The sequence below is a fragment of the Lynx rufus genome, unplaced genomic scaffold, assembly GCF_022079265.1.
Source record: "Lynx rufus isolate CCGP_SWC_20201006 ecotype Redwood Valley unplaced genomic scaffold, mLynRuf1.p SCAF_27, whole genome shotgun sequence".
NCBI lineage: Eukaryota > Metazoa > Chordata > Mammalia > Carnivora > Felidae > Lynx > Lynx rufus.
Window position 1 is genome coordinate 4,649,147 of NW_025814842.1, and position 20,680 is coordinate 4,669,826.

General features: G+C 60.2%; 1 protein-coding gene across 3 annotated transcripts in view; it reads left to right on the top strand.

Moving 5' to 3' along the window:
- GRID2IP (Grid2 interacting protein) overlaps positions 1 to 20,467 on the top strand; it is a 32,655-nt gene extending 12,188 nt beyond the window's left edge. The window contains exons 1-21 of one of the 3 annotated variants that reach the window (XM_047089388.1): positions 1,752 to 1,786; positions 4,436 to 4,684; positions 4,928 to 5,013; positions 7,612 to 7,681; positions 8,171 to 8,265; positions 8,579 to 8,762; positions 11,224 to 11,378; positions 12,417 to 12,566; positions 12,829 to 12,926; positions 13,102 to 13,219; positions 13,964 to 14,319; positions 14,675 to 15,091; positions 15,611 to 15,698; positions 16,511 to 16,588; positions 17,118 to 17,314; positions 17,657 to 17,812; positions 17,951 to 18,037; positions 18,933 to 19,062; positions 19,153 to 19,271; positions 19,916 to 20,080; positions 20,310 to 20,467. In XM_047089388.1, the coding sequence (XP_046945344.1) occupies positions 1,752 to 1,786; positions 4,436 to 4,684; positions 4,928 to 5,013; positions 7,612 to 7,681; positions 8,171 to 8,265; positions 8,579 to 8,762; positions 11,224 to 11,378; positions 12,417 to 12,566; positions 12,829 to 12,926; positions 13,102 to 13,219; positions 13,964 to 14,319; positions 14,675 to 15,091; positions 15,611 to 15,698; positions 16,511 to 16,588; positions 17,118 to 17,314; positions 17,657 to 17,812; positions 17,951 to 18,037; positions 18,933 to 19,062; positions 19,153 to 19,271; positions 19,916 to 20,080; positions 20,310 to 20,381 (3,105 nt within the window). In that variant the 3' untranslated portion in view covers positions 20,382 to 20,467. Of the gene's footprint in view, positions 1 to 1,751; positions 1,787 to 4,435; positions 4,685 to 4,927; positions 5,014 to 7,611; positions 7,682 to 8,170; positions 8,266 to 8,578; positions 8,763 to 11,223; positions 11,379 to 12,416; positions 12,567 to 12,828; positions 12,927 to 13,101; positions 13,220 to 13,963; positions 14,320 to 14,674; positions 15,092 to 15,610; positions 15,699 to 16,510; positions 16,589 to 17,117; positions 17,315 to 17,656; positions 17,813 to 17,950; positions 18,038 to 18,932; positions 19,063 to 19,152; positions 19,272 to 19,915; positions 20,081 to 20,309 lie in introns of those variants that run through there. The other 2 variants (XM_047089387.1, XM_047089389.1) reach the window with 2 other exon arrangements.
- The last annotated feature ends 213 nt before the right edge of the window (positions 20,468 to 20,680 follow it).

The window sequence follows — 20,680 nt, forward strand, 5'->3', positions numbered from 1 at the left end:
GCTGGGCTGCTGGGGCAGAGGGGCGGCATGTGCTGTGGACAGACAGGGACGGGGACAGGGGACGACAGTAACGCCTGGCCCCAAGGCGGTGTGTGCACTTGCGCCTGTGTCTGGCAGTTGCCCTGTGTTCACACCTCCTCTGCCCACAGCAAGGTGGACCGACCGTCTTCATGGCCTTCGGGCAGGCCTGGTTCTGAATGCTGGGCCATTGCACCTGGAGCCAAACAGAAACAGCTCATGATGGGACAGCGGTGGCCCTGCAGATGTCAGGGAGCTGTACTGACTCTGGAGGTTTTCAGGCTTTTCTGTCCCTGGCAGGGCTGAGGACAAGGCCTGGGAGGATGCCGCATGAGTGCTGGCTCCGGCTTCCCGCCGCCGCTGCTGCTGCTGCTGCTGCTGCTGCTGCTGCTGCTGCTGCAGGGAGAAAAGCAGGCCTGGTTGATAACAGGAGGGCAGCGGCCTCACTGGGGCCAGGAACGTGGGGCTGCGGGTGGACTGGGCAGCATGGTCTGAACCGAGTACCAGGTCTGACCATGCAGTCCTGCAGGGGCCTCGCTGTGACCGGCTGCGGGAGCCCCTAGGCAGGACCACATAAGATGTTCCTTGCTCCCAGTGACTGACACAGAGCTATAGGCCAGGGGGGTTCTGCCTCTGCAGTGCCAGTCTCTCTGGGTAGTGGCCACCTCGTGGTGAGGAGACGGCTTTCTGTTGATGTCCCCCAAGGAGCCCTCAAGATGTCCTGTGTCTATGTTTCCTGAGGGCGAGCAGGACTTGATCAGCCAGAAATGACCATGCAGTGGATTCTCTGGGGTCAGTTCCTGCTCTGACTCCCAGGGAGTAGCAGGCCCAGAGCCAGAGAAGGGTCCAGACCCCCTTTCTTGTTAACTCCCACTTCTCCCCGTAGCTGTTCCTCCGATTCTCTCCCAACAGGAGGCCGGCTGGCCTCCTGAGCCTCACTTGGGAGTTGCCCCAGCCTGGCCGCCCCTCCTCACTTCCCCTCACTCACCAGATCTCACGTACTCTCCTTCCTCTGTGTTTTTAGAACCTAGCCACTTACCCCACCCCACACCCTTCCCTGTTCCCCTCCCAGCCTCACCCACTTCCCTGGTGCACCAAAACCTCTGGGGTCCCTCCGCCTCTCCTTAAATCCTGACACAGACCCTCCCCTGGCTCCTCGGGGTTCTCAGTGTTCAGTCTCAGACGCTGACAATGGCGTTCAAGGCCTCCCCCTCTCTAGCCTCTTGATTAGCGCTTCTCTCCGGGGTAGGTGAGAAGGGCTTCCCCGCGCTGACCCACTCCTTGAAGCCTAACGCTAAGACCACCCTCTCCGGAAAGACTTCCCGTGCTCTACAAAAGAAAGTCGGAGCTTCTCCCGAACTGTGGGGTTCAGTCTCGCCGCAGCCAGGTGCAGGGGGCCTGGGCGCCAGGGCCCGAGGGGCTGGAGGCGAGGCACCTGGGGAGGGACTGAAGAAGCCGGCCGAGAGGAAGCAGCGTTGACAGCCCCGAACCTCCCCCCACATCCCCCGGAGCTAGCGGAAGGGTCCCCCGTGGGGGCGGGGCGGGGCGGGGCGGGGCCACCCGAGAAGGGGCGGGAGCGGGGCCGCGGGCCCGGGCGGCTCGGGAGGGGCCGAGTGCGCTCGCCCGGCAGAGGCTCGTGGAGTCGCGGCGCCCTCGCTCCGCTCGCGGGCTCGGCCACCCCTACCTGTCGGCACCTGCCGCGCCGCCGCCGCCGCCGCCGCCGCCGGCTCCAGATGGGGAAGGACCAGGGCTTCTCTCGGCACTTTCGGTAGTTTCCCCCCCGCGCCCCGCGCCCCCGGGAACTGTGCGCCCTGGGCGCGGCGCACCCCCCTCGGGCGGCCTGAGAAGGGGTGGGGCTGGGGCCCTGAGGTGGACACCCACCCGGCACACGGGGGCGAGTTCCCCGCGTTGGGTGCCTGGAACCTGCCTGCGCCTCTAGGGGTCGGGATGGGGGTGGGGGGAAACCAAGGGCTGAGACTGAAAAGCCCTCTCTCCTTCCTACGATTGGGGATTGGGCGGATGGAGAGAACTGGCCAGAGAGCCATGTCAGGGAATGTGGTGGAGAGAGAGGACCCTAGGGCAACCCCTAGGAGGAACCTGGTCATGGATTTACACCTGACCCCCCAGGCAGAGAGAACAGAACTGACTGACTGAAGTTGTGTGGCCAGGGAAGAGTCCTGTGGTCTCAGAGAAGCCCGTTGGCATAGCAGGGATCTGAGAGTCCTGGGGCAGCCATACCCGCAGAGTCAGAGGGGCAGTGGTCCATGAGGCTTCAATGCGCCTGGCTGTCCTGGGTTAGTGGATTCAGAACAGACCCAGGGCTGGGGTACCTGGCCAGACTGAGCCTCATGGAGGCCGACACAGCCAGGAACGCATCTGGTTCACAAGGCAGCCTTGGCCTCTGGTTTAGCCCTGAGGACACCAAGCAGGGAAAAGGCCACCAATCTTTTCCCACCTGTGCAGTTGGTGACTCACTGTGGTTACCACCCCGGGGGACGCAAGGCCTTTTCTAATTGCTGCTGGAGGGTGGAGCTGGGTGGTCATCTGGCCCATGCCCAGGTTCGACCCAGGGGCTGGGGGAGCGGGGCCGATGCCTTCTGGAACCTGGGGCTGGAGCCCCAAGTGGGAGGTGGACAACTTCCCACTCGTCATCCCTCTGCTTGAGCTTGAGACATGTGGTGGGTCTGGGAGGGTGTGGGGAATGTGCAGGCCAGGCAGATGGAAGTGTCAGGCTCCGGAGACCTTGAGTGACCATCCGGGGAATGAGGCTGAGGCTCTATATTTTCGGGAATCGCTGTGGATGAGCAAGGACAGCATCAGGCCAGGATGCTCCTGGAAGAGTTGAGTAGGCCTTTCATCTTGACCTCCTGGTCGCCTGAAACATTCAGAGGTGGGGGGGGGGGTGGGCGGGCAGCCCTGCTGCCCCCTCCTCCTGGAGGATCCACATCCCTTCCTTCCTATCGGCCAGCTTACTCTGCTTGCCTGGTCTTCTTAATCCTACCCATAGAGTTTGGGGGAAACAGGGTGGGGGCCACTGGACAACCTCAGAGGGATTATATTTCAGCTGGCTGCAAAGCCACTGTTCCCTTCTCCCTCCCTCCTCCCCACCATGCCCTTGGCACTGGCTCCTGGTACAAAGAACATGGAAGGGAGCCTTGGGATGCAGCCAGGGAGTCCTCACTAGCAACCAGAACTTTGGAGTCCCTCGGCAGAGTCCTGCCACAGAGCCGAGGCTCAGAGGCCAGCCTTCGGTCCAAGCTGTGCCGGGGCCCAGCTGTGTAAGCCTGGAAAGTTACAGATCTTCTCTGAGCCTCCAGATCCTGTGCTATGGACAGGGGAGTCCGCCAGGATGCTAACTGCTGCCATTACTCGGAGGTGTGGTTGGCTGCTGGTGGACCCCTGTTTACTGAGTCACTGGGTCCCTCCCCTGTGCCAAACCCTGACTGGTCACTGTGGCCCTCAGCCAAGCCACAGACCTAGCCCTCAGAGAGCTTCCAGCTTTGCAGAAGACATCCACAGCTACCAAGGAAATCAGCCCAGGGTGTGGATCCCACACGGGGAGGCCATCCAAGCCTCCCCACTGCCTCTCACCACTTCCAGGTGGCTTCTCTGGGGGGCAGGGACCACGGTGCCGTCAGCTCTGAACCTGAGTGCCTGGCTGGCACCGGTAGCAGGATCTTACTGTATGTCACATGTTGGATTAAACTGAAGGAAGGCCAGCGTTGGGTGCTGAGGGTCGAGCCCACTGTAGCTAGGAAACAGGGTACCAGGCAGGGCAACAGCCTGGGCAAAAGTGTAAAAGGTAGGACTGGATGTGGGAGTCCTGGCAAGTTCTGAGGAGGCAGCTGTAGAAAGGACTGGCCTGAGAAGCGAGCGGGAGGACGGGGAGTGTAAGGAGGGTCTGGGGAGAGTCTGACCCCGGGGCAGATTGTGGCTTCAGTTTTCTCCCGCGGAGTTGCCTGGAATCAGGTAAGAAGAAGATGAGTGGGGGGGGGGGGGATCCCGGGCTGGGGTTTGGCCTGGCAGGTGCAAGGGCATGAAACGAGGGAGTTAGGGAAGAGGTCAGAAACGGGAAGACACAGGCAGGAAGGGGAACAGGACCATGGACGCGCTCTGGGGGCGCTCAGGTCCCTCAAGGCCAGAGTAGCGGGGACGGTCCGAATGTGACTTTCCGGCGATGGAGCGAGCCAGGCGAGAGCCGGGCGCCGTGACTCTTGTGTGGCGCAGGCCGGTTGGGGCGCAAGTCCCGGCAGCGAGGGGGAGAGTGGGGCGCGGGCTACTGATTCCCCGGTTACCCGTGGGGTAGGGGCGGGAGAGCCCGGGAAGGCGGCCGCGAGAAGGAGCCTTTAGGCCGCGCCTTGCCGCGACCGGGGCGCTGTCTGGGGACGCGCCCCGACTCTGCGGCCCTCGCCCGCAGGATCTTCATCCCCAAGAAGCACCGGGCGCGCTTCGACGAGGTGGTGTCGCAGGGTCTGCTGGGCAAGCTGTGCCGCGCCCGGCGGGCGCAGGGAGCGCAGCGGCTGCGCCGGAGCCGCAGCGAGGAGCGGCCCGAGCGCCTCCTGGTGTCCACTCGCGCCAGCGCCGCCCCGCGCCGCCCGGACGAGCCGCCCCCGCGCAAGGCTTCCTCGCTGCTGGGCGGTCGCGCGGGCCCGGGGGGCACGCGCAGGTACCCGGGGCGCGCGCGCACGGGCTGCGGGTGCTTCCTAGTCGGTGGGCCGGGGTGGAGATCTGGGCAGAGCGCGCGGGGTCGGGGCGTGGACACCTGGGGGGTGCGGGTGCGAGGCAGGAGAGGTTAAGGGCAGCGGGACACGGGACATCTCTATCCCCTATGCCCCCTAGCCTCTCTCTCCCCAGGGCGGGGCACGCGGCCAGCCCCCCCCCCCCACTCCACCCCCTTCTTTCTCCCCAGGACAGTCCGAGTCTACAAGGGCAACAAGAGCTTCGGCTTCACGCTGCGCGGCCATGGGCCTGTCTGGATCGAGTCTGTCCTGCCTGGTGAGGGGTAGGCGGGTTGTCCTGGATGGAGTGAAGGACCCTGTTAGGCCGATACTCAGTAACCCGCCCCCTCGCTTCCACCCCCCAGGTTCAAATCTCAGGTAGCCTGTGCCCTCTAAGTATCCTAGATACATCCGTCTGAGTTGGGGCAAACGCCCTCCAAGTTCAGGGTCGCCTTTGAGCCAAGTGACCCGAGTTCTCCATCCAGACCTTCCCTGCGTCCACGTGGGGGGCTGAGGGCACGGTCCCAGACACTGGGGGAGCCAGGACACACACCTGATGCCTGCCCAGGCCACACCCCAACACCACGCGTGCTCTGTGCTGGGTGCCCACTGTGAATTTGGCACTTGCTGGGCGGGTCAGACTCAGAGAGGCATCAGGCCCTCAGGGCCTCTGCCCACTATCCAGTCCCTTCCTCCCAATCTGGACTCTCCTCCCACCCCCACCCTGCCTCCCTTTTTTTTTTTTTTGGTGGTGGTGGTGGTGGGGTGCTCCTGGAATGGTGGCATCTTGAAAAAGGCAGAGCCTTAGTGCAGGAATTTTCCCTTTTCCCCCTCTGGAGGTGGGGTGTGGGGGGGGGAGGGGTCTTCCATTGTGAAAGGTCTCTGTGGGGCAGAAATGTCTCCTGGCACTAAACTGAACTTTCCCTCCTGGTAACCACCTCCCAGGGCTGGGTCACCTGCATCCATAACCTCCCAGCACCTGAGCACGCTGCTCCTGGTGACACATCCCCACTGGTGGACCCGCTGATGCTGAGTCCTGTCTACCCTTCCTCATCTCACACCTCCAATGCATGGATTTGTGGGATGGACATCTTCCGATCCCCAGGAAAGTGCCTTAGTGCCTTAGCATCTCCCGCCACGGGGATCTCAGATGACTGACTCGTTCCAGTTCTTCTCGGATCTGTGCACTACTAAGTTGTTGGCACAGTGTTGTAGGGAAGAGGCCCAAGGGCTGGTGCTCTAGAAAAGAGTAATCTCTCCTCTTTGTCTCTTCCAACTGAGCCACCACCTTCCTGCTCCACCCACGTGGTCCAGCCGGAGATCCTTTGCCTAGGGCCATGTTAAAATCTAGATGTGCTGTTCTCTCCAACCCGGTGTCCAGGCTTCCCCTTGTCTTCCTTGTCATAGGAAGCGAAACCAATGCTTCAGTAAGAGCTTTTACAGAAGGGGAAACTGAGGCCTTTTAGAGGCTCTGGCAAAGCAAGGACCAGAACCTGAGATCTCCTGACTCCCGTTCCAGTGATCTTGAATTCCCCGGCTACAACCCCACCGGCCCTCCTACCCCAGGCTGGCCCAAGCTTCCAGACAGGCCACATTGGATTCACCACCACCATCGCCCTCTCCTCTCCCCCTTTTCAGCCCCAGGGAAAGGACTCTGCTTCCCTAGCAAGTCTTTCCTGAGCAGCCTTCTCCCTTGCCCCCTCTGCCCCGACAGTCCCCACAGCCTCATGAGAGTACCTTTTCTTTGGGCATCTGTCCCTTCCCCCACTTGCTTCCAAATCAAATTTAGAGCAGCACCTGATAAAAGAGGCAGAAAGGAAAAAAAAACCTGCATCCACGGGAGCAAAGTTACCAGCCCCTCCCCAGGTGGTGGGTACTGGGTTTGGTCTGACCTTCAGGGCCATCAAAGCCGAGTGAGAGTCCACTGCTATCTTGGGTTTAAAATGCAGGTTTTATTATTATCCTGGTGCAGTGAGGCCAACAGATCAGGAGATAATCACCATTGGAAAAAAGAACGTGTCCTTCACAGTTCCCAAGAGGAAGGGACATGCCACATCATGCAGGGCCACACCATCACACAGGGCCACGTGGGAAAGGGAAGGATCGAGCCAAGCAGGTTAAGCAAGCTAAGCAGGTGTAGGATGAGTTTGAATGCTTTCAGCAGGCTCTGGGACATAGGAGCTGTCCCCTTTTGGGAGGTGCCTGGCCCTGGGTGATTAGGGCAGGGCAACAGTGGCCCGGGGTGTGAGAGCCCCGTAGACAAGGAGGTTGGTTGGTTGTGGGCTCTGGATCCGTTGTGTACAAGAGCCACTTTTCCGAGCCAGTCATTTACCACCTAGGAGTTGGCTAGCCCTGGGAGGGCAGTGCTTCCCAGGTCACCATTGCCCCCAAGATGCCTAAGCATCAGGAAGCGCAGAAACAAACAAGCATGATTAATACACCACGTTTCACAGCCTGAGGGAGACGCATGCGTCCCTCTAGGCAGACGCACTTTCTCCTGATGACAAAGGCACAGAGGAATCTGCCACGTGAACTGTTACGTGAGGGGCAGAGACCGGTGTATGGACCGGGGCTCTCAGCAGGTGCACAGATGCTGCAGAAATACCGCTCCCGAGACCTTCCTTGTTTCTGCACTGCTTCAACAGCTCAGGGCTGGCAGGTGGTCCACACTGTGCCCCAAACCCTCCCATGCCCACCCAGGGGCTCACTCCCTGCTCAGAGCAGCTGAGAGCAGAGGAGTACTGGGTCTAACGTGGGATCCGCTGGCCTGAATTTGGCTGTCCTTTGCCGCTTTCCCCGTTTTGCTCCTGTGAAATGGGCTCGCAGAGCGCGGCCCTGCCCAGCTGACCGGCCCGCGCTCTCTTCTCGCTTCCAGGGAGCCCGGCTGACAATGCTTCCCTCAAGTCAGGCGACCGGATCCTCTTCCTCAATGGACTGGACATGAGGTCAGAGGCTATTGGGGACATCAGAGCTTGGTGACACATCATCCTCCAAGACTCCTGACTCTTGGGACACCCAGGCCGTGGTCCCAATCTCCTATGACCACTTGGTCCCCACAGTCTGCCCCTCTTCCTGTGGGAACCCTTGAATCTGTCCCCCTACACTAGCCAGGATGTCATTGATCCTTCCAACCAGAAAACACCCCAGCTCCATGCAAGGGACACAGTTAAATGGACCATGAGTGTCTTGCCCTTGAGGATAGCCCGGCCTAGGGGTGACGTGGGCTCAATCCCTCTGCGCCCAGAAGTGTCCAGCTGGTCCTGGGCCTGGAGCATCTCCTGCAGAGGACATGAATGAGCAGGACCCGACTTCTGGTCCTGGCCTAGCTGTGGGCATGCTGAGTGGCCTCTACCAGCAGGACAAGGAGGTCTGGTGGGTGGCCGTGGACAGGGCTCATCCTGGTCAGGCCCTCCTGGGCCATCTCTTCTCGGCAGGAACTGCTCCCATGACAAGGTGGTGTCCATGCTTCAAGGCAGTGGCGCGGTGCCCACGCTGGTGGTGGAGGAGGGGCTTGTCCCGTTTGCCAGCGGTGAGACACCCACTACCACTAGGCTTCACGGCTCACAGACACCCTGCCAGGGCTCCGTGTGTGGGACTTACGAGTCTGCACAGGACTCTGCCTTTCCCCCTAAGCCTGCAGCTTCCCTCCCCACGTGGTGCCGTAGATTCCAGTGGGGCAGCCTCAGGGACCCTGCCGGGGGCTGTCCCTGCATCCCTGTCCCCAGCTTCTGGCAGCAGGTGTGGCTCCCAGTGCCCGGCACTCCCCCCAGCTGCCAGGGACACGACATCCAACCTGGGGATGCTGGGTCACCTGTGCCTCTCCTGCCCGTGGTCCCCGACAGACTCCGATTCTTTGGATTCCCCCAACCCGTCCTCGGCGCTCACCTCCCTGCAGTGGGTGGCAGAGATCCTACCCTCCAGCATCCGGGTTCAGGGGAGGACTTTCAGCCAGCAGCTGGAGCACCTGCTCACGCCTCCCGAGCGCTATGGGGTCTGCCGGGCACTTGAGAGCTTCTTCCAGCACAGGTGGCTGAACCAGACAGGTGGCGGGACCAGCCCTGGGTGGGCCCCAAATCCTGCCCAGACTCACCATCGGGGTCTCCCTGCCTGGGTCTCCTCCACCCCCTTCTCCTGGGCGGGGGGGGGGTGGGGAGACTGGGGGGGGATCCCAAAGAAAGCAGCAGCTGGTACCAGGGGCCCCAGGGGGGTGGGCAGTCCAGGTGCCCCACAACAAACCCTCACTCTTAAACCTCCCAGCCACGTGACCTAGCCTCTGCAAGGTGAAGCAACAACCACCAGCTGCACTGGTCATGGACCGCTCACAAGACTTTGGCCTGTGGGCGCTCGCCACCAGCCGGCTGGCCGTCATGGGGCAGGGGGGAGCGGGTGCTTAGGTCGGTGTCTTCCTTTTTGTAACTTCAGTCCATAGGGTCATTGTCACGGCCCGTGCAAACCCCTCACCTGTCCGTGCCCTTTTCTTTTTTTTTTTTTTTTGTTTTAAACAGCGTTGTTGAGATATAACTCACACACCGTCACAATGTACTCACTTAAGGGTACGAGGCACTGATTTTTAATGCACACATCGGTGCATCCGTGACCATACTCAGTTTGAGAACGTTTTCATCACCTCAGAAAGAAACCCCACACCTCTTCACTGTCACCCCCTCCTCCTCTGCCCTCCCCCCACCCCTTAAACAACCACGAATCTGCTTCGGTGTCTCTGTGGCTTTCCCTGTTCCGGACTCCCACATGAATAGGAGCCCTCAGTACGTGGGCTTTCACGTCTGGCTTCTTTCGCCCAGCATCGTGTTTTCCAAGTCCATCCAAGCTACGGTATCTATTTCCTTCCTTCTTCGTAGCCAAATAACATTCCATTTTGTGGACAGACCACATGTTGTCTCTCTGGATGCTGGGCTTGTCTCCACCTTTCGTTGCCTTTTAGCTCCACTCCCTCTCCCACATCCCTCCCCTGCCAAGGCACCAGTCTGATGAATTTAACGGGCATCCTTTTGTCCGACGTGTTCCTCAAGTGTAGGCATTGCTGTTTCATATGATGTATTTTTTTTTAAGTTTTATTTAAGTAATCTCTACACCCAACGTGGGGCTCGAACTCATGACCCCAAGATCAAGAGTCACATGCTCTTCTGACTGAGCCAGCCAGGCGCCCCACATATGATGTACCTTTTTGTTCCGCATCATGATTGTGCTATTCTTTGCACATCCGTGTGTGACTTTCTTCCACCAAGTGCTGTGTGTTTAGATCTGTCCATGTTGTTCCGCGGACATGGAATACATTGTTTATAACTGCAGCCAGATTCTTGTAGATCACCTCGCCGCCAGCCGTGTCTGAGGTATTTACCTGCCAGTGACAGACCCCGCCTTGCCACCACTGTGTTCCATCACGGGAGCATTGGTGAACACCGTCCTGCACATTTCCCCACGGAGCTGTGCACAGTTCGTTTGAAATTTACGTCTCAGAGCAGAATTGCTGGCTCTTAAGGTATTTGCTTACCTAACTTTTTAAAAATTATTTATTTATTTTGAGAGGGAGAGTGGGAGAGGGACAGAGAGAGAGGGAGAGAGAGAGAATCTTAAGCAGGCTCCACTCCCAGTGCAAAGCCCAATGTGGGGCTCGATCCCACAATCCTGGGATCATGACCTGAGCTGAAATCAAGAGTCGGATGCTGAACTGACTGAGCCATCCAGGCGCCCCTTGTGTACCTAGTTTGACTAAGTAATACCAAATATTTTCCCAGAGCACCGCTGTCACTCATACCTGCAGTCTTTCAGCCAGAAAGTGACATCTTTTTATTTTGAGTTTTTAAATTACTATTTTAGGGGCGCCTGGGTGGCTCCGTCAGCTCAGCGTCCGACTCCTGATTTCAGCTCAGATCATGATCTCATGAGTTTGAGCCCCGCGTCGGCCCCTGTGCTGACAGCTCAGAGCCTGGAGCCTGTTTCTGATTCTGTGTCTCCCTCTCTGCTTCTCCTGTGCTCGCACTCTGTCTCTTAAAAATGAATAAACATTTTTTAAAAATAAAAAAAAAACAGCCGTAGACAATATATAAACCAAGAGTCATGGCTGTGTTCCAATAAAACTTCCTTTACAGACACAGAAGGGGGTCCAGAATTTGGCCTGCGGGCCATCATTTGCCAATCCCTGATGTAGTGAGTCAGCCTCCCCAGTACACTCTATGTGTTTTCATCTTCACAGTGACTCTATGAGATAGGTGCTATTTTTATCCCCATTTTACAGATAAGGAAACTGAGGCACCGAGAAATTAAGTAACTTGAGAAAGGTCACTTGGCTGGTAAGTGGCAGAGCCAGGATTTGAATCAGGGTGGCCGATCGCCAGGCCTGCCTTCCTCCCTTCCCTGTCTCCGCAGGGTTCTGTGGCCTGGAAGTGCCCTCCACCTTGTCCATCTCTCGCTCCCCCTATGGTGAGCCCCTGAGTAATGAAGCCCTTGCTCCCGCACCCTCCCCCAGGAACATTGACACCCTCATCGTGGACGTCTACCCTGTGCTGGACACACCTGCCAAGCAAGTCCTTTGGCAGTTCATCCACCAGCTGCTGACTTACGAGGAGCAGGAGCTGTGCCGGGAGAAAATCGCGTGTTTCCTGGGCTACACGGCCATGACAGGTAAGCAGCCTCTCCCGCTGCCCCGCCCACCGAAGGGCCAGACACCTGTTCTCAGATCGCAGCCTACCTGGGCCTCTTCCACACACGGATGCACCCCTGTGTCATGCAGACACGTGCCCGACACACCCGGGCTGGTCGCACACTTGGCCCCGCGGATGCGCCTTGCCAGCTTGACCTTTTTTATTATTATTATTTCTTTTTTAATGTTTATTTGCTTTTGAGAGAGAGCGTGCGTGAGCAGGGGAGGCACAGAGAGAGAGGGAGACACAGAATCCGAAACAGGCTCCAGTCTCCGAACGTCAGCACAGAGCCCGACGTGGGGCTCGAACTCACAAATCCCAAGACCGTGACCTGAGCCAAAGTCGGACGCTTTACCGACTGAGCGACCCAGGTGCCCCTCAGCTTCACCCTTAAGTAACACCTGCAGTCTTATCTCAGACTTTAGACACCCTGCCTGTCCGCCCGGAAGCCCAGGCTTCTCACCCACAACATGGGAGTGACCTCAGTGGCCGTGCATTGCACCTCAAGAAATGTGGCACAGACCAGGAAATTCGCGTGGTTGCTGTTTACAGAGCTGGAGAGTGAGCACACAGTCAGGTCACACCTGGCTGGTGCGCCTCGATGGACACGGACACACACTAGGGCCTGCCGGATGGTGTGTGGCCTCAGCTTCCCACAGCTGCCCATCTCTTACAGTGTCCCCCATGTGGCCATAAAGCCGCACCCATCATTTAGGCCAAACCCTGTGCCCATGCTCTACATACTCTGCACCTGCTAGGTCACAGCCTGCAGACCTGTGTGCTGGCCCTTGTGTGCCCACCATCCGTAGTCCTGGGGACCCACAATTTGCTGGGAGAGGCTCGAGGGTTTTAGCAAGAGGCTCGGAGCATAGGCTGAGCAGCAGGTGTACGATCTCTCTCCACTTGCCAAGCAGAGCCTGGGGTCACAGATCGGTGCACACAGCTGCTGCCTTCACCCCTCCTGGGAGGCCCCTGGGCTGAGAGGACAAGGGGCCCGTCTCCTGTTCATGTCCCACAGCAGAGCCAGAGCCCGAGTTGGACCTGGAGCCTGAGCCCGAGCCTGAGCCCGAGCCGGTGCTGGAACCCCAGCGACGCAGCTCCCTGAGGGCCTCCTCCATGTGCCGCCGCAGCCTCCGGTCCCAGGGCCTAGAGGCCAGCCTCAGTTGCGGTGAGGCTCTGGACGGGAAGGCGGGACTGGGTGTGAGGAACGGGGCTCCGTTTTCCTACCTGCAAAATGGGGTTGGTGAGACGAGAGATCCCGGAGAACGGGTTGAGCAGGGCTGAGCCATGGCCCTCGGGGGTCTGCAGGGCTTGCTAGTTCTTTCTCCATGGCTGCCCACTGAGCCTGGGCTGGAACCTGAGCCTTAGAGCTCAGAAGGGTCACTGGATGTCTCCACGGTGGACTCCACCCTCCCCGATTCCCCCAGCAGGTCCCGGTGACTGTCCCGAGATGCCTCTTCCTCTAATCCCAGGAGAGCGCCAAGCAGGCGACGGCACGTCCCTCCCTGAGACCCCCAATCCGAAGATGGTGAGACCTCCCCACCCTCCTGGTGGTTCACTTGGCTGCTGGGAATAGGTAGCTCCTGGGGCTGAGGCAGAACCCTGCCTCCCAGACCACCCAGGCCTGGCCTCTGAGGCCATGTGAGGGCCTCACATGGGAGGGGAGGGTGGGTTGGACTCACCCTGGCCTCCTCTCCCCAAAGATGTCAGCCGTCTATGCGGAGCTTGAGTCCCGACTGAGCAGCAGTTTCAAAGGGAAGGTGGGGACCACGTCCAGATCCCGTGCCTCCCCGCCAGTGCCCAGCCCGGCAGGTGCAGCAGGTAGGGGCTCAGCCGGCTGGGGTTCCTGAGGGCAGCACTAGCTTCTGTCCACTGGGCTGTCTGTCTGGGTGTTTTCCCCATCTGAGGCACATCCTTCGAGCCTCCCCTTTGTTGCGTGGCTCCGTGACTGAGTTGTGGGGAACCTCAGTGGCCTCCGTGGCAAAGGTCCATCAAGGTTAGGGTTGTCGCAGGTCTTCCCAGGTCCCCTCCAATCCTTACCCCTCCTATAGATTTAAAAGAGCCCAGGTCTTTCCCCTAAGGAGCCCTGAGTTAGCATGTGGCTGTTGGATAAACTATTAAGTGCATGCATTGCTCTGTGAATGGCCCAACTGAGAAGCTAGTTTCTCTGCAGTTCAGAAGGCAGGACGCCGGGGCAGTGTTCCTGTCAGCCAAGGGCCTGTCGGGTGCGGGAGGTGCCTCATGATCCTTGGTCTCAGGCCCGGAGAAGGCCCATCTCCCCTTTGAATTGTGTTCGGTCAGTCCTAGGTGGGACCGAGATGAGCTGGGGTCTGGCCTGTCCTGGGGCTAAGTACTGTTCCCCCTCACCTACTCTGACCTTTGATTTCCCTTAGGGAAGGGCCTGGGGAGGCAGGGGCATCCAGGGTCTTCTTGTGCCGTGTCCAGAGAGGGAAAGGAAGGTACCCAGGGACACAGAGCCACCCTGCCCCGGGCCCCTCCCCTCCAGCCTGCACCTGGGACCCAGGTGCTGACTGAAGAGACCTCACACCTTATCCCCCACCCCAGGGCCCAGGACCCTGTCCAGCGTCTCGTGGCCCAGCGAGCGGCTCCTGCCCTCCCCCTGCTACTACCCACTGTGCTCAGGGGGCCTGGCCTCCCCCAGCAGCTCTGAGTCTCACCCCTACGCCAGCCTGGACAGCAGCAGGGCGCCCTCCCCACAGCCAGACCCCGGGCCCATCCGCTCCGACAGCCCCCCGAGTCCGGACCCTGCCCGCCCACCCAGCCGCAGGAAGCTCTTCACCTTCTCCCGCCCCATGCGAAGCCGGGATACTGACCGCTTCCTGGATGTGCTCAGTGAGCAGCTGGGCCCCCGGGTCACTGTCGTGGATGATTTCCTGAGCCCTGAGAATGACTATGAGGAGGTGAGCGTGCAAGCAGGTGTGGAGGGCGAGGGGCCCAGGTGTGCCACGGGGGTCTGGAAGGGGAAACAGTATCCCTGGGCTCCCGCAAGAAGCCTGTTGCCCTTGGGAATCTGCCCCAGGCTACCCCCCTCCCTGCCCCGGTCCATCCCAGAATCTGTCCCAGGCTACCCCACCCCCTGGCTTGAGCTATCCCACCCTTTGACTCAAGCTATGACACCCCCCACTCAAGGCCACCCCATATACCTTATCGGGTTACCCCGTTCCTTTTCCCAGACTGTCCTATCCTTGTCCCCAGGCTATCCCACCCCCTGCCCCAGGCTATCCCACTCTCCCTCACCTTGCTCCGCCCTGGCAGATGAGCTTCCACGATGACCAGGGCAGCTTTGTGACCAACGAACGGAGCAGCGCTAGCGAGTGCATCAGCAGCAGTGAGGAAGGCAGCTCCCTGACCTACTCCTCCGTCTCCGACCACATCCCCCCACCCCCGCTCAGCCCCCCGCCTCCGCCGCCTCTGCCCTTCCATGACCCTAAGCCCAGCTCCCGCACCCCCGATGGCCCTCGGGGCCCTGCTCAGACACTGGTCAAGCCCCTCACCCAACTCAGCCACCCAGTCCCTCCACCGCCCCCGCCACCCCTCCCCCCACCGGTGCCCTGTGCACCCCCCATGCTGTCCCGGGGCCTGGGCCACCGCCGAAGTGAGACCAGCCACATGAGCGTCAAGCGCCTACGGTGGGAGCAGGTGGAGAACTCAGAAGGCACCATCTGGGGTCAGGTAGGTGACCTGGGGCCTGGGGGTGCCCTGCACCAGGGGTAGGTGGCCTGGGCAGCAGCACTGAAGACAAGCCCCTGTCCAGTTTGTAGCCCCTGGCATTTCCCGCTTCCGTTTCCCTAGCATCGTGAACCCAGGACAGCTCTGGTGAGCGCACCCCCTGCAAAGAACACCCCCAAGCAAGGCCAGAGCTCTTGGCCACCTCCTTAAGCCCCCTCGGTTGGCTGCGGCCCCTTTGCAGTCCCTTCATCCGCCTGCCCCAGTGCAGCTTGCTGGCTTCTGCAGGGGGAGTATTGCAGGTGTACGTATGCAATGGACTTGAGGAGGCAGCGGCTCACCGCCTGATAACCTGGACCAGTTCGTGTCTCCCGCAGTCTCCTCTGGCCCCCACGTGTACCCCAGGGCCTGACGAGGGCTCTCCCTTCAGTAGCTCCCAGGGCAGCCCTTAGAGGGTGGGTGGGGTGGGCGGTGGCAGTGCGGTTGCCAGGGTAGGGCCTCACTGTGACGCCCTCTGCCTTGCAGCTCGGGGAAGATTCTGATTATGATAAGCTGAGTGATATGGTAAAATACCTCGATCTGGAGCTCCACTTCGGCACCCAGAAACCTGCTAGTGAGTGGCCCGAGGGCCCTGGGGGAACCCTCCACAAGCCCTCTCTGGAAGTCCACCTGCTGCCTTTTGTGGCATCCCGGGGCTTAGAGTCCCAGAGGCCTGCACCGACTGCCATCTGCTTACCGTGTCCCTGAGTTATTTAACTTCGCAGAGCCTCAGTTCTCCTGTCTCAAAGTGGAGATGACCGTAATAGCTGGCATTTATTGCATGCTTCCCAAATGCCAGACACCCTTGTTTCTAAATCAATCCTGTGATGACCCTATGAGACAGGGACTGTGACCACCCTGGCTTCTTGATAAAGAAGCACAGAGAGGCTAGATAATATGCTTAAAGTCACAGAGCCAGAATCAGGTCACCAGGAGGCATCCATATCTAGGAGACTAGATGTCCCTTCTAGTCTCTCTGTCCCCTCTCCCCTCTCTGGGTATCTCCCTATAGGATTGTTGGGTGGGGTTCCAGGCAGCCAGGGGTATCATGTGTGACAGGTGGTTGCAGGATGGAAGACAAAGGCCTTTGTCCATCCAGGAAGCATCTGCAAGGTGAAGAGGTGGTTGGTTCACCTTACTCGGGCAGCTCAGTCCCAAGGGCCCCGGCGGGGGGAGGGGGAGGGGCGGGGAGGGGAGGGGCACCCACCACGCATGCTGAGTATGTTACACCTGAGTGGGAGACTGAGGAATGAAGGAACTGTGGACACCTGGATCTGATTCAGTCACGGCCCTGTCAAGGGGTGTCTCGCCATTGGGTGTGGCCACACCCCTCCTGGGCCGTCCCACCAGCCTAGTGTCCTCCCGTTAAACCATTTTCCCTTCCAGAGCCGTTGCCCGGGCCCGAACCCTTCAGGAAGAAAGAAGTGGTGGAGATCCTGTCTCACAAGAAGGCCTACAACACCTGTGAGGGGTTCGGGGAGTCCCAGGGCTTATGGGGGACAGGAGGCGGCCCCGTCTCTGGGCCGCAGAGCTCTGGATCCGCGGGGGTGGATGACACATTAGTCCGTGGGGGTCCGACACCGGCTGGGTGAAGGCCCCCTCCTAGGTCAAGGAACCCACCCCGGCGCAGGTGCCGCGCTGGGCTCCACCCTCATTGGCCCCGCCCCCTCGTTGGCCCCACCTCTACAGGCCTCGGCTTCCGGGTTATGGCCCCGCCTCCAGCCGCATCCTCTACTCTCCCTCACGGGGTCTCCTCCCTCATTTTGGCACCACGCCCATAGGCCCCACCCGAATCTAGGTCTAAGTCTTCGAGAACCTTGTCCTCGCCTTTATTCGGCCTTGGGAAGAACCCTCTGCCTCTCCGGGCCGGCTCCTGCCCCGCCCGGTTCCTTGCCCCGCCCAGGCTCCACCCGGCAGCCCCGGGGAACTTAGGCGCCCCGCCCACCCTCCGCCCGGCCCCGCCCCCGGCTCACGCTCGCGGCCCGGCCCGCAGCCATCCTGCTGGCGCACCTGAAGCTGAGCCCCGCGGAGCTGCGGCAGGTGCTCATGAGCATGGAGCCCCGGCGCCTGGAGCCCGCGCACCTGGCGCAGCTGCTGCTCTTCGCGCCCGACGCCGACGAGGAGCAGCGCTACCAGGCCTTCCGCGAGGCGCCCGGCCGCCTCAGCGAGCCCGATCAGTTCGTCCTGCAGGTGCTGCGGCCGTGACCGCCGCCGGGGGTCGGGGGGTGCTGCCCGGCGGCCTCGGCCGCCTCCATCGGGGCTCTCGCTGTGACCGGGGCTGCGTGGGGTCCCGCTCCCCTACCGCCACTGCGCTCGCGCCTCTGGGTCCCAGTTTTACACCTTTAATGGCCAGTTCCCACCCGGGGTTCAAGGTAGATGGGATTGTGCTTATTTTTGTGTGCTCATTTTGGGATTGTGCTTATTTTTCTTGAGGGGAATGCCGGGCAGCCCGCTGACCCCCACCCCAGGCTGCGGTGGGGCGGTGGGGCCCCTGGTGGGATGGGTGCAATCCTGGCGTTGACTTCGGGACAGATGCTGTCGGTTCCGGAATACAAAACCCGCTTGCGCAGTCTCCACTTCCAGGCCACCCTACAGGAGAAGACAGAAGAGATCCGGGGCAGCCTGGAGTGCTTGCGCCAAGCCTCCCTTGAGCTCAAGAACAGCCGGAAGCTCGCCAAGATCCTGGAGGTCAGGGCGCACCCACTCTCCCATCACTCCACCTGCTTGTCTGCCCCTTGGGGCTTCCAGTCTGGAGGCCCATCCTGATAGTGGTCTGGGGTGCGGGGTGAGCACCTGGGCAGGACCTGCCCACCTTTCTTTCCACAGTTTGTGTTGGCCATGGGCAACTATCTCAACGATGGACAGCCCAAAACTAACAAGACCACAGGCTTCAAGATCAACTTCCTGACGGAGGTGAGGGGACCCGTTGGCAGTAATGTATGAGCTTGCCCTACCGTATGGAGGCTGGGGAGGCCAGGCCCAACCCAAGTTGTGGCAGAGGGGAGGAGAGAATGTCATGGCCAAGGAGCGCCCTTCTCCCAGGAGGAAAAGCTGGCTGCCAGCAGGCCAGAATGTAATTGCAGTAAAGGATGGGTGGGGGACCTTTTCCAAGCCAAGCCTCGGGATCTGGAAAAATGGAGGGTGGGGGGACAGGGAGGGAAGACCCCAAGAGGAAGGAGAGAATCTCACCTGGTAGCTTCTGTGTCCTTAATACCACCACCACTGTCAGGCCGTCCTACGCCTATAAGATCTAGGATCTGAGAAAGGGCAGCTTGAATACCTGGTCTTCCCACTGTTTCTGGGACCTTTCCCCATGGTACCTTTGACTGTTTTAAAAGAGAAGAAGAAAAACTCCATTTGTAGATATGAACGTTTTAGGATGTCTGAAGCCCAGGAGGGCCACATATGGTTCCAGAAAATCACAAGAAGGAAGACATGTGAATGGTGTCCCACCACCGTCACCCAGGGGTCAGAAAATCTGGGGTTATATTTGCTGACAAGGCCTCACTGCCAAGGACAGAAAACCTGGTGGCCTTCTCTAGCCGATGGCTGTGGGCCTGGTTCCTGGGGGGCTGGAAGGATGTCTCAAAGATCTGGGCCAGGGAACCTCCAAACTCCTGAGGAGGCCTGTGGGCATCCGAGCAGAGCTTCAGAGGAAGAAATACTGGCAACTTTGGAGTAGCTGGGTGTCAAGGGCCAGGAATTGCTGCCACAGCCCAGGAGACTTGGGGCCAAGGGTACCCAGACCTGTGTGATCAGGTGTCTGATGGGGTCCTTGAGGAGTATGTCTGCTGGGCATCACTTGCAGCTGAACTCCACGAAGACTGTGGATGGGAAATCTACCTTCCTGCACATTCTTGCCAAATCGCTGAGCCAGCACTTCCCAGAACTCCTCGGCTTTGCTCAGGACCTGCCCACTGTGCCCCTGGCTGCCAAAGGTGGGCTGAGTGCATGGGTGGGGAAGCAGAGGCGCCACTGTCCTGGGCTGGGAGGCCGGTGCTCGTGAGGCTCTGTTCCCTTCCCTACAGTGAATCAACGGGCCCTGACCAGTGACCTAGCTGACCTCCATGGCACCATCAGTGAGATACAGGCTGCTTGCCAGAGCACGCCCCCCTCCGGTGAGGACAAGTTTGCTGTGGTCATGACAGTATCCTCTGAGCAGCCGGTCCCAGCACCGGGATGGGGAGCTGTCTGTAGCCCCAGTGGCCACTGGGATCCGGGGGTCCTGGCAGAGGGTCCATCCTGGTGATTTAGAATCCAAGCACTTACACCAAGTCTGCATCATTGAAGAGGAGTTCTTTTGACTGTCCAAAAGCCACTGCCTCGCCCCATCTGTCCTTCTGGGCCATAGAGCCCAGATTTAAGTCACAGGCAGTCAGGAGAGGGGGACATTGCCACAGAGTACAGATAGCGGCAAATGCTACAGAAAAAAAAGAGAGAGAGAGAGAGAGAGAGAGAGAGAGAGAGAGAGAGAGAGAGAGAGATCGAAGCCTAGAGAGTGACAGGGAGATACTATCAGCGGGTGTTTGGGGAAGAAGGGGTCACGGCATCTGAGAAGAGCCCACAGGGGAGACAGGGCTACCCTACAGAGAAGACAAGCAGAAGGCCACGAGGCTGACTGGCTGTGGTGGGCTTCATGGCCAGCTGAGAGGGCAGTGTGCGAAGGGACTGGAGCCCCCCGAACAAGCATGGCTCCTGGCTGAGCACAGAGCATGTGGCAGCTAGGCTCAGCCTGGGGTCACTGCCCGAGAACCTGAGGATGCCTGGCAGTTTCCTTAACGGGGCAATCAGTCCTTCCTAGAGACGGCCCAGCCGGTGCTGCGGGCCCTGGACGCACTGCAGCGGGAGGCCACCGAGGAGCTGGGCAGGGCGCTGGCCTTCTTCGGCGAGGATTCCAAAGCCACCACCTCTGAGGCCTTCTTCGGCATCTTTGCAGAGTTCATGAGCAAGTTTGAGGTGAGCTGTGATGAGAGGCTGAAGAGGCCTCTTAGAAGTCCCTCTGGAGGTCAAATGAGGCCTCCATGAAGCCCAGATTGGGAAAGGGCCCCCCGCAAATGTGACAGGACCCCCATGGGGCCAATAGGTCCCTTCCCTGGCTCCCTGGGTGGGGAGATGAGGCAGGGCAGGGAGTCAAGGGTCCCTGGACCACTGACCAGCCCCTCCCCATGTGCCCCTTCCTCCCCAGCGAGCACTCAGTGACTTGGAAGCTGGGGACGGCCCACGCAGCTCAGGGATGGTTTCGCCCCTGGCCTGGTGACCTCCGGAGCTCATCTTGCCCAAGGCCCAGCCCAGTGGCCTGGAGCAGCCCCGAGTGGCCTGGGTGCGGGAGGTGGGGCCCGGCCTCCCCGCATCTCCAGCTACCTCAGCTGTCGGGCTCTGGGTACCGGGAAGGTTCAGGGTCATCCAGGCTTCCCTCTGTGGGCCTCGGCCCCCGCTCCAAACAAGCACTGGGACATGGGGCAGAGCGGAGGCGCCAACTCCCCGAGGAGCGTGAAACGTGGCTGCCCGCAGGCGTGCTCATAATGGGGGGCCTGGCTTTGCCCCTCCTGGCTCCGA